General features: G+C 29.8%; 2 protein-coding genes across 2 annotated transcripts; both read right to left on the reverse strand.

Moving 5' to 3' along the window:
* Positions 1 to 806: 806 nt before the first annotated feature.
* Positions 807 to 3228, reverse strand: LOC124843108 (DNA-directed RNA polymerases II, IV and V subunit 9A). Its single transcript, XM_047319745.2, has 4 exons — positions 3073 to 3228; positions 2920 to 2995; positions 2439 to 2597; positions 807 to 1330 (listed from the first exon to the last, which is right to left on the reverse strand). The coding sequence occupies exons 1-4, from the start codon at positions 3099 to 3101 to the stop codon at positions 1250 to 1252; spliced, it is 345 nt and encodes a 114-aa protein (XP_047175701.1). The 5' UTR covers positions 3102 to 3228; the 3' UTR covers positions 807 to 1249.
* A 4876-nt stretch (positions 3229 to 8104) lies between these two features.
* LOC148203206 (uncharacterized) lies at positions 8105 to 9011 on the reverse strand. Its single transcript, XM_088106425.1, has one exon. The coding sequence runs from the start codon at positions 8969 to 8971 to the stop codon at positions 8321 to 8323; it is 651 nt and encodes a 216-aa protein (XP_087962551.1). The 5' UTR covers positions 8972 to 9011; the 3' UTR covers positions 8105 to 8320.
* Between the last annotated feature and the right edge of the window lie 4556 nt (positions 9012 to 13567).

Below are 13567 nucleotides of genomic sequence, written 5' to 3' on the forward strand. Positions count from 1 at the left end.
AATCAAATGATAAAAATAAAATTTATTTTAAACACTCAATCAAATAATTTTAAATAAAAACTGAATTAAAAATATTAAAATTCATGTGAGGTATGTAAAACTTAATTAATCATATTTTGTTAAAATAATGATGTAATTATGTCTGTGAAAACTTAGAGACTTGAGCCTAACTTGTTTGAAAGTTAAAATCCCAATGGTTGACGTTGTTACTCATTAGTTCCCCCTACAACAAAAACGTAGGTTTTAATTCTAGTTTTTATTATATCTTTTGTTAACGGTTGATAGGTATCAAAAGAGAAAATTACAAATAAGAGGAAACCTTCTAGCAACGTGGTTTAATCGTTATCTTGTTTTTCAATATATGAAATTTAAAATTTTATTTATTGCTATTCAGTTTGTATTTTAAAAAATAGAGAATCATGTTTTCCAAAAGTACACTTTTGTTAACTTTTTTCACGAAATAATTTCTATTGGAAAGTTGGAAATAACTTTTCTCAATTAACATTCTTAATGTTATAAAAACATCAAGGTACTCTTATTAATTAATTTAATGACAGTTAAATTTATGGTGAAAACATTACGTTACTATTTAACTTTTAGGAAATTTATACAAATATTTTTAAAAATAGTTCATCAACCAAATAAATTTTAGTCAATTTTAAGAATCATGAGTTCTGGATATGAAAAAAATTGTCCCGGAACCAAATATATAACTTGTGTTAGTTCGAAATAAATGAGAAAAAGGACAAAAAGAAAATAGAGAAAACTAATAAAAATAACAGAAGAGACATAAAAAGAAAATGGTGTACAAAATAAAATAGAAGTGTAAGTAAATATATGTGAAGTATTTTTCATACAAAATTCTGGTATGAGGAAGTGACACTTCATTTTTAGATTTAGAAAATGTTGAATAAAATTTAAAAATAGCATGACACTTTGTTTTAGGCCTATCCGTACAAGTTATCAGCACTGACTAACAACAGTTTTACATTAACTATTTTAATCATTAGATCAGAAACTGCAGTTAAAACAAAAATAAAAAGCTTTTCAGAAATGCATTCTCTCCTCTGTCATACTATAGACAACAGAGCCCTTTTTGCTTTAGCTTAAAATTTGAGAAGTAGTTTCTGTTTTCCAAAAGCTTTTCAGAAACTTGACAAGAAAAATAAAAAGATTAACTTTTCAAAATAGGCTAAAACAAATATTGGATTTCCCCAGTATTGAACCTTCATCTGAAGAAGCTCAAATTTCAGTCTCTCCATCGGTATCCACAGTTTGGATTGCAGCAAACGAAAAAAAGTGTCATTCCTTCTTCCCCTCTTGCTGTTGCCTGAATACATAAAAAAAATTGCGATGCCACATGAGTAACTAAAATGCAGTTTGAAAATTTTGCCAAAAAAGCATTCAAAAGACATTTGCAGCCGATAGTAGGTTCCTCATCAAGGTGTGCCAAACTAGAGTCTAGTGTTCAGTGCAGAAATCAGTTTAGAATTTAAATAATTAAGAATTAAATAGAATGGGAAGACCTACTTTCCAAACCATGAATAAAATCTTACCAAGATCTGTAGCATACATGATCAGTACTTGAAAAAGAAACATTTGAAACACGAAGATCTTCTAGCATTTTCAAGTCAACCAAGTAAGCAACTCCTTACATAAAGTGTTATATATCACAAAAACACTGACTATTTAGCAAAGGAAAACAAATCCCCTTAGTTTCTTATTTGACAAATGACTGCAGGGACAAAAAAAAAAATACCCAGTACTACATTCATCAATATTTTCCCAGAAAAAGAAAAGTCGAAATTTATTCACTGCAACAATCTGCCCAGAACCATGAATACTACAATGATGGAGACTAAGGCAGCATCACAAGCCATGCTGAATAGAAGTCAAACTTGTTCATGCTTTAATCATTCTAAAGTAAATCTGCCTAAACTTCCAAATAATGAAGGTTATCAAACTATATCAACGTAAAGACAAGAAAGGGTTTACAATCTACTTATAACCTATATCTCATGGCTGCTATCTATGCAATAGCCAGTATACTTTCACAACCCTAAACAGACTTACACACATTAGATAAATGTCAAGGCTTAAATCTCTTTATTAGTTGCTCTCCTTGTGCAATATGTCAAGACTAGAAAGAGCAGCATAGTGTTAAACAGAAATATTGTGCTATATGCAAGAAATAATAAACTTATGAATATTTATCCTCAAATCTTCACAGCTCTACCTCCACATCGCTCCATGTACACACACACAAGGAAGAAGGGGATACCCATCCAATGTGGAACTAAATCAGAATATTGCAATATGACCTAACCTTGGCAAGGACCATTTTACAATCTATCTTCTGCTTAATTCTAATACCAAGATAGCAAACTGCAAAAATAACAAAACAATTTCACAGTTTCAAACACAGAACAGGAATTTACCTGGAAAAAGACAGCTTCACCATGATTGCATTGAGTGCAGCGAACAGACTTGGTCCGAGGAAGCGTTGGATCTGCAGCTACATCCTGCAACACTTGAGTGCGCTCTCCAACAGAATGATGTATCTCATTCCTGTATACACAGAAGTTATCTGCAACCTCCTGAACAAAAAAAAAAAAAAAAAATAGTCAAACAAGCATGTCCCATTAAAATTACTCATATCAGAAATGCAAAGAACCCCTTTCAACATTTTCTTCAAAACAAAGACAACCAACATTTTGACCCATGATTGGGTAGAGCTTAAATCAATAAAATAATCGCTATTTTCTACTAAAAAAATCAAACTTTTTTTCGGTCCCAAAATAAACCAATGCAAACGGGTACTTGACGTGGCAAAAACATGAAGACAATTTTCAGTCCGTCAGAGTTCCACACTTCAAAACAAAAATTAGCTGTAAAGGGATAAAAGAAAAGGAGAAGAACCTGATGGTCGCAGTTGCGGCAAGCGTAGAGAAGAATCTTCTGATCTCTGTCTTCTTTAGGGTAGAGAATGTTGTTACTGAACCAGAAGCAATGAATGAACAAAAAGAATTCAAAAGAGGGAAAATCGAAGAGGAAAATGAAGAGGGGACAAACCATTCACGGCAAAATTTCATAGTACTCATCTTGGCAACGATGTGAAGGGATGAAGAATCCTACTCGATGCTCTTCTTCGCTCCTTTTCTTTGCTCTTTCTGATTTCCCTCTCACGCCTCTGTCTCTGTTATGTAGCATCCAAAATTTGAACAATACACTAAATCTTTTTCTAAACACATTTTTAATTAACTCTCATTTTTTTTTCAATTTTCATGATAATATAAAATTTCCTACTCTATGAAATAAATAAAAATTATGTTTTAATTTCTAAACTAAACTGCTTTAAATTTTAAGTTTATTTCCTTATTGAGAAAATCTAGTTTTTATTATCCTAAACGTACTTTAGCTTAGTGAAAAATTATATTTTTCCTCTCATTACAAATAATAATATTTTTGTAATTAACTTACGTATATTAATTTACGTATATTAGTGAACACCTGAAGGAAAAAATAATATATGTAAAAATATTTTGTTGTGTTAATATGTAAAAATAAGGATAATATGTTTTCCATTCAATCCTTCTTTCTCATCCATCAAGTTACACCTCTTCTTTCACGAAACTATCAGGGCATGATAATGCACAATTCACACATTTTTATATTTCGATGCTACAATTTTTGGAACATTTAAACCAACTTTAAACTTTTATTTAATGTTTAATCAATCTGTTTGATATTTGTTTTTCTCAAATTCAACTATAAATAAAATTCACTTTAAACATCATTTAACTTAAAAGTGATATTTTTTTTTGTAAACTTTGTAGAGTTAAAATGAATTTGACTTTTCAAGCGACATTCAATCACATAACCAATAAAAAAAATGAATGATTCCATTTTTTTTTTCAATTTTTTAATATAATTCAAACCTTTTTTCTCCCATTTTTTTAAAGTTATTGTTTTTTATGTATCATTATGAAACTTTCACACCAGAATCAACTTTGCACTTAAAAGTTCATTCATCATGTGCTCTTAAAAGATAATATTATAAAAAGAGAAAGAAAAATATAATAAACGCAAAACTCATAATACCATGAAATGAAAATCTATCGAAGCCAAAACTAGTTTTTAAAGAAAACTTACTTATAAGTCTTCAAACTAATAAAAAATATTTCGTATAATTAATATCTAAATTTGCTAGTTTTTGTTAGCAAAATTACCTTCTATGCAATATAGAAAAAAAAATTAAAATATTATAAATACTTAAACAATAATTCTATCTTTTCTTTGTAGCACGCATATCATAACACATTTCATTATATTCCTTATAAGTCTATTTTTTAGGATGGGATTAAACCTATTTTGTGTCTTTTAATATAATATTAAAGTATAATTTTAACAAAGTTTGTAGATCTTATCACTTTGTTGTTCGGTTACAATTGAATCACAAATAAATATTTAGTCTCAAACTTAAATTTATGAATATGGGTTAAAAATCTCATTGACTAAAAATATTATCATGTATAAATAATATAAATTTCACATAAAATATAATTAAATTATATTAAAATTATTTTTTAGAATACCATTTGATAAAAATAAAACCATCACACCAACTTGAATTGTACTTTTTTTGTTGTGTGAAAACGTGTTATCTTTTATGAGTCATCTTCAATTTTTAAACAAAACAATAACAAAAAAATACCTAAATATGTATTTGAAATATTTGTTTTTTAAAAGATTGAGACCATTTTTAACTTAAAGTCTTGAAGTATTGAGTTTATGAGTTTTTTTGTTATATGGTGTTTTACTTTATTATTTTAATCTAATGCGAGATATAGACTCACATTTGGATTATTCTAAAAAATATATTATAAAAATAATGCTTTCAAATAGAAAGAGAAATCTAAAATAAAACATACCATATTCATTTATCTAATCACAAATCTTCACTTGATGATCTCAATGTTGAAAACTGAAGAACCATATGTTGTGACCTATCACAGTTTTAGCCCGATCAAATGGTAAATTAAGCTGGAATTGTAATTTTACTAAGGTGGTTCTATGAATACGTAAAAAAAATCTCTCTTTTCTCCCATCCAAAGGCTACTAACACGCTTTCTTGACTAAAAGACATCTCTCCACTTAGGCTAAGTACTGAATTCCCTCTCGATATTAGTGGTCTCAAACTCAATGATTAGTCTTAGTGATCAGCTCATATGAATACAATATGATTTATAATTGAAAGTCTTCAACAAAGTTCAAATATGTATGTCATGTTAAGAAGAATAATCATATGAAGTAATATTCATGATTGAGAATATTTCTATTCGAGAAAGAATATACCGATACGAAAGAGATCACCATTAAGGAAGAACATTAAGGTTTTAGATTATATAGAGTATCAATCCCTTATGTTAATTGGACTTTGTATCTTCATAATAAAACTTCTCTCAATAAACCCATCAATAACATACAACTCTTTCACCTAAATGAGTGTCTTTTTGTCAAAAAAAATAGTGGTTTTATAACGATGTCACTGAGTGAAATAAAATATCCAAAATTACTATAATTTTAGTATTTCAAAAAATAAAAGAAAATGATATTTTAAATTTGCAACACAATATTAAATTTTTTATTTATTTCCAAATATTTTTGAAAAAAATGTGTGTATTTACAAAAAATAAAATGAATGTATATTAATTACTTCAATAACTAACATATTTATTGTTTTTATTATGTATATAAACAAATTTAAAATGTAATTTTGAAATTAAGGAGGTCCTTTTTGAATGACAATTTGTTATATGTTTGAGATAATTCCATTAAACAAAGCAAGGCAATAGAGAACTGGAGACGAATTTATAGAGAATATTTTTTTAGATAAATAGATATTAATTTTATTAAATATTATAAATAACTAAAATATTAAATCACACATTACTTTTCCAAACCATAAAATAACTTTAGAAAGCTCAAATTTCAATCCACCATACATTTTTTTTTCTCTCTTATTAAACAGTTCTATGAAATATATAGTTTGACTTAGCTCCTCTCTGTCAATAAAAGGTTGATAGATATATGGACCAATATATCCTAATGAACATTTATAAATAGTTTACACCTACTATTATAAATGTTTTATTATAAAGGTTGATAGATAATATTTTAATATTTAAATTTAATTTTTATTATATAAATTGAAGCAATTGTTTTATATAAATGAAACTAAGTTTTTCCACTTAAAGGAAATTTATTTTTCCGAAATAGTAAAAAGAATTATAAAAAATACAAATATAGAGAATCAAAACATAAATAATTAAAGAGACTAGCCTTTATTCCCATTCCATTTACCTTTTTCATGTTTGTTCTGTTTCTTTGTTTCAATCTTTCTTCTTAGGTTTCATTATTCTTCACGACTTGATGAAAACGATACTTTCAGAATATTCATCTGCTCCACACATGCTTCTTTCAATAATAATTCTTAGTCAGTGTGATAAAGTGTTTTTAGCATATGGTTTCTTTATTTTATTCTTTATTACTTATATATGTTTTAGAGTTTGTAGTTTTTTATTTTTTAAAAATTTTATACAAACATATTTTTTTAATTTTAAACTCTTTGTTAATAATATAGCTGATCGTTTTTCAAAATTTTCTTATCTTTTGTTAAATTTTTATACAATCATATATTGTTTATGTATTCTTTATTTTGAGATATTTATTAATAATTTAATTAATGAACCAAAAATAATGTTTTTGATTTCTTATATGAAAATATTTTTCGTTTGGAAATGTTTAGATAAGTTTATTATTAAAATATATTTATTTAAATAAGAAAATATGTATATTTTTTACTTTAATTTACTTATCAAATTGTTAAGAAAATATTATTATATAATTTTAACAATATATAAAATTATTCATCAAATTATAAAAAAATTTGAAATTAAAATTTATATTGAAATTATATAATAATATTTTTTATTTAATTTTATTAATAAATTACAACTAAACATACGTATATTTATTTGTTAAAAAATAAATTTTGTAAACATGTAAAAATAATTTATCTAAAAATTTCAAAATAAAAAAATATTTTCACATAAAATAAAATAAGAAACATAACAAATTTTAAAGACTATAGAAGAAATTAAAATCATTATTCAAATCTTTAATTAAATTACTAACAAATATTTCAAAATAAAGAATCTATAAAAAAATATATGATCGGATAAAACTTTAACAAAACATATTTTTTTTGAAAAATATATTAAATAAATAGTTTAAGATTAAAAGATAAGTTTATATAAAAATTTAAAAGAACATAAAACCATAAACTTTAAAAGAGAAACGAACTGTAAAATATATTATATAAAACTATACTAGAAAACAATATTTATATAATATATTAGAAACCGTAGTTTTAGAACACGATTTCATTATTTTGAATGTTTTGAAGTCGTGTTTAATAAACACAACTTTACATATTTACGTAATATTGCGTGATCTCTTTTATCATAATGGTATATTAGGAATTTATCATCCATAAAAGCACATAAGGAAAAGATAAAATAAAGATTAATGGTTTTTTTTTCACTTGCTGATTTTTAAAAATACCAAAAGAATGTATATTTACATGCATGTTTTGAAAAGATTTATATAGTCTATTGTATTTTATCTAGTTAGTTCTGTTAGTTTAGTTTGTTGGGTAGTATAGTTATGTTTTATCGATGAAAAATTCATGGGTGAAATTTGTTGATCTGGTTCATATTCTTTCTGCTCTCTCGTTCTCTTTCCTTTAGTTTTTTTTTATTTTGATCAATTATGTCGTTAGTAACGCCAACGATGACCTTTGCATGTGAGGATGCGCAACATAGAGTTGTGGTTACGATGGAGAGAATGTGAAATATATATAATTTCATTTTTGAGATAATTAATTCCATTAAACAAAGTAAGGCGATAGGGAAATCAGGGAAACGAATTTAATAATTAGAATATTTTTTTTAGATAAATAGATTATAATTTTTCATGAATAACTATAACATTAAATCAAGCATTACTTTTCCAAACCATAAAAACTTTAAAAAACTCAAACTTCACAAAACACATACATTTTCTTATTACATATATACTTCTATATGAACTAGTTTATGACTTCCTCTCAGTCAAGAAAGGTGGATAGATGTGGATCGATATATCTAAAATTTCTATAAATACTGTTATATTTTTTTCTATATCATAATTTTATTTTTTCTAAATATCTCCACACGGTATTTAGAAATTATTTAAAAGTTTAAAAAGTAACACTGATCTAACGACCCTTCTTCTCAATCGCACTTACCATCTTATTCCTCATTCCCGAAACCACAAGGTTCATATAATCCTTTGTAAGCTTCACCGGTCCTTCCACTTCAACATTCAATTCTCCTCTTCCTTTATCGTCGTTCTTTATTTTCACTTTCATGTGCATGGTTTCTTCGCCAACCATGAAATCGTGCGTCGCCTGCACTCTTAGTACCGTACCATGCTTCTCCTCCTTCTTCTTCTCCAGAGTGAAACATCCTCCGCAATCATTTTCACAGCAAATATAACGAACCATTTCTGTCTCCGGTAAAGGTGGCGCGCAGTAATTCTCCTTAGCTGAATTATAGGATCCCCCGAATACGGTGTTCATGTAATTACATAAAATGCCGTACCTCTTGTCTCTCGTGACTCGCATTTCCAGCTTAGCGAAAGAACCCTTACCAGTGTCCTCGGAGATGTCGACGTACACGGTTTTTACACGACCGGAGCACATCTCTTGGGTTATGTCGATAGTTACGACGGTGTCACCGAGGGAGTATGTGGTTTTCGAAGAGAACCTGGTGGCTCCATCCTTGGCCTTGTATTTCTGTGTTTTGGTGTTGTTGACTTCCAACAAACGGCTGGATTTGAGCCTCACAATACTCTTATTTCCTTGCATATTGCCTCTGAAATGTTTATCACTATCTTTATCATGTTCTCTCCATGTAATGCTGCATCTTCATTTATAGGTAAAATTGAAACCACGCACAGATTCCAAGCGTTAAAAGAAAGAAAAGAATTATATGTTGAAAGAGACGTGAAGAGCATCTTTAATCGTAGAACAAGAAAATGTTATCCAGCACCGTTGTGGCCTGATGTTCTTCCACTCTACACGTACTGAGAATTTTACTGTTTTTTTTTTTTAATTCTATATCATCATTTAAAGTGTTTTTTTTATCCGTTTTTAGTGAATTTGGCAAGATAATATGCTAATATTTAAATTTAATTTCTAGTATAAATTGAATAAATTATTTTATATAAATTATAACTATAAGTAAAAGAACTTATTTTTTACTAAAATGAAATTTCATTTTCTAATAAAAAAATAAATGTTGGGTTCGCATGATGCAGAGAAACCAGAAAAGGCAGAAAAATCAAGAAAAGAAAAGCAACATAGAGAAAGATAGAAAGAAATGATCTGAATACTTCGAAATTGAATTACTTCCAAAAAGAAAAGACAGACTACAATATATAACCACTAGTAAAAAAAAGCTATTTTAACACGCTATATACGCCTCGGTTTTACTGAAACCGAAGCGTATAAAAGCGCGGTGGCAATTTTGTAAATACTGAGTGATTATATGTCTCGGTTATTTTTGAACTGGTGCCTATGTATGTTATTGTCTCGCGGTAAAAGGACAACCGAAGCATAAAAGTCATGTCATTTCACCACTTTTTTTCTGACAAAGCGCTATTACCTCGGTTCAACTCAGAACCGAGGCATAATACGCATTACTGCTTCGGTGCAGGCCCAACCGAAGCATAATGGGCTGCCCTTAGGTTAAATCTGAAAATCTGAAAAGGCTTCTCTCTCGCAAAGGCTTCTCTCTCGCAAAGGCTTCTCTCTCGCAGGATTTTCTCTCGCACGCCTCTCTCATCTTTGCCTCTCCGTCGAGCCATCAAGATGGTGTCTACCTCCCTCCGCCGGTGCTTCTGGACTCCACGGTGCCTCCAGTTCTGTCGCTGCCGCCGCTTATTCCTCCGACAACTGACACCGGTGCCTCTAGTTCTCACCGCGGCTCCGGTTCTCTCTGCTCTTCCTCCGATTCTTACTCAAACCCTCCCGCCAGACCCTCCCAACCCATCATCATCCAACCAGTTTCCTACCCTGTCAAGCCCAAATCCCCGCCGCTAGAACCCTCGCCGGAATCCTCACCACCACCTGCCGAACCGCAATCCCTCCGCCCGCCATCAGACTCGCAGCGCGCATGGAGGCCAGATCTGTGGTCATAGTGAGCCTCCAATGCCAGATCTGTGGTCATCGTGAGCCTCCGGCCACCATCGCGCGTTTCGCCTCCGCAGACGCCTCCGGTACCGTCACGATCTGGGGCACGTGAAACGATCTCCGGCCGCATCGACCACCATCAGTGGTCCGCCGACGGCCTCCGAATCAGTGCTTGCGGCGAAGGCCTAGAATCTTCTCGAAACTTCTCTGTGTGTGTGTGTGATATTATGTTTGATTTCGTTTATACGTGTGTTGTTGTTCTTACTGAAAGTTCTCGAATCAGTGATATTATGTTCTTATTGATATTATCTTCTCCGAATCAGCTTTCTGTGTTGTTGTTCGCTGTGTGGTTGGCTTGTTGTTCACTGTGTGTTGTTCGCTGTGTGGTTGGCTGACAGTGAAGAGATATGCCTAAGCCAAAGAATGACTGTATGCCTAAGCCAAAGAATGACTGTATGCCTAAGCCAAAGAATGACTGTTTACTAGCTCTGGGAACGTTAGAAGATCATTTGACAGTGAATAAATTAAAAAAAAAAACAAGTTATCGCCTCGGTTACCTAAAAACCGAGGTATAATCCATTTTTTTCTGACTCAGTTCATAACCGAGGCATAAAACCAATGTCTTATTACCTCGTCTGAATATGCTTCGGTTGTAAAACCGGTGCGTATAAAGAAAACCAACCGGTGCCATATCCTCGTAATGCAGTAGTGAACCAATCCAAACGACTGAAACAAACAAAACAAAACCGAACGATCATAAGCAGCCGAACGTAGGTCGAATATAACAAAGATCAAACAGCACAACCAAAAACAAAAACGAACAAACTTGACTGAACAATCATAAGAGAATGTTCGATCACAAAAAATCAGTACAAGCCGACCAAAAAATACCGACTGGTTATCAACATAAAACCGGAACCGTCAAAAGCAATAGAAGAGTCCAATCAAGAGAATAAAACAAACATAAATAAAGGCAATATAATTTATTCTCATCCCACTACCTCTTTCATGTTTATTCTGTTCCTTGATCTTACTATTTCTTTTTTTTTTTTTTTTGTCTTTCTAGTTATATTTTGTTTCTTTAGGACTCAAACACGCTATATTTCTCGATGTTCGGGTTTGTCTATCATGGGCTCATTCCAAACCACTCAAATGATACATATAGAAAGTATTTTGAATTTGATGCTTAAGTGAATAAGTATTTGAAAGCAAAAGTATTAAATGTAATAATTAATCAATTATTTTACTATGATCTTTTATCTATATTATTTATAATGAACTTTTATTTATTATTAACCTAATTAAAGCTCAATCATATCTTAAATATAATTACTGAACTGATGTGCGTTAACCTATTTTTATATTGGTTAATCGCACTCAACAACAATCGATCAATCACGTTATAGTCTAATGATTGCCATAATCGATTGACCTATGCTTATTCGAAAAAGCATTTTCAGTAAGTAAGTTGAAGAGCGATGGAGAGCGCTTGTTGGGACGATAACGTCCCCGTCAGATCCTTCACAATTTTGCTTATAACAAAGGTTCTACTGAGGTATATATGTAGAATGTGAAGGATAATCCATTGTGCTAGTTAGCTTAATAGAATAACTTTTTCTTAACTTTTTCTCTGCTCCACTCATGGCTCTTTCAATAATTCTTAGAATAAAGGTGCAACAAAGATATTCTAAATAATCCAAAAAGAGAATTCCGATTCAAAGTTTAGTAATTTTAAGTTAGTGATGAAATGTTTTCACTAGGTCATAACAGTAGCAGAATTAACTCACCGAGGTAACCGTGACTCTTAGCAGAATTAAAAGGTTTATAACGAGCACATTTCTTTTTCTTGTTTTTTCTCATTACATGGTTTATTAAATACATAATACTCTCAAACCATGTTAAACCTTCCAAGGCCTCAAACGACCAATTGCTGAACATTTTCTCCATAACGATGATAATATAATGTTCCATGGACTTTCCAAGAAGAGAAACATGAAAGTAAATATATAAAAATATATTTGCATAATCATAAAATTATTAAAATAAAATAACAAATAATAAAAATAATAATGCCTACAAGAAAAAATCCAAAATTAGATGTAAAAAACACATACAATATTAAAACAAAAATATAATGACAAATTGGAAATACATACAAACAAAAGAAATTAACAGTATCATACCTTTCGAACTTAATATTCATACCAATGCCACCATTCATCTCCTATAAAACGAAATTTGGAAAAAAAGAATAATATAAAGAAAAGGAATAGTCAATGTAAATAAAAGGAAATTAGAAGTGACAGTAAACCTAGATAATTTTACTTGCTTATTTCTTCGTTCTTCGTAAAACTAGATAGTTTTTTATTTTTTATTTTTTATTTTTCCTTTCTTCTTCGTGCTCCTTCTCTATGTTTTTTATTTAGTTCAAAAGAGGTGTTCCCTTCCTCCTAGAAATTATGTCTTTATGAAGGGAAGAAGTTTAGGATCTTGGGGTGACTCCAACATAGACTACAAAGAAATTGGTTAAAATGATTAGAGTGAATTATCTAAATCTTTTTTCTTTCATTTACTCCATTTTTTAATTTTATTTATTCTATTTTTTTTAAATTCTCTCCATTTTTATTCCTATCATATTTTTGGAGTTTTTTTTTTAAATAATTTTTATTTATCCTAATGAAATTGAATGTTAACGTCTATTACGCGTACAAATGAATATGTAAAGCAAAATCTCAGTGTCAAACACTACAAGAAAAATCGCAATTTTATACGGCCGAAATCCGTATATAACCTCCAAAATCCGTATAAAAAATGGTGTTATATACAACCAAAAATCCGTATATAAAAAGCCTGTAAATAACATTATATACGGATAATCCGTATATAATGTATATAGTTTTTGTAATAGCAGACCTGCTCATTCAAACAGCCAATTTACAAGACCTGCCCATATCAAATAGACAATTCACAACACCTGCACATTATATCCATTCACAAATTTGACAAATAAATTAAGTCTTAAAACCTACAAACAAGCATTTCACATTAATCATAATAGGAAAGTTTACATAATTGTTAATTATAATAAGTTCAAATAACATGAAATAAGTTATTGAGGGAATAAGTTTGAGTCATAGATGCCCTACTTCTAAAAACATAACTAGTAATCTCCATAAACATTTTCATCTTCTGGTTGATCTGTTAGTTGCTGTGGTTGTTGTGGTTGATGTGGTTGTTGTGGTTGTTGTGGTTGTTGTAGTTGAACATTAT

The sequence above is a fragment of the Vigna umbellata genome, chromosome 2, assembly GCF_029865625.1.
Source record: "Vigna umbellata cultivar VRB3 chromosome 2, Vumbellata_1.0, whole genome shotgun sequence".
Taxonomy (NCBI): domain Eukaryota; kingdom Viridiplantae; phylum Streptophyta; class Magnoliopsida; order Fabales; family Fabaceae; genus Vigna; species Vigna umbellata.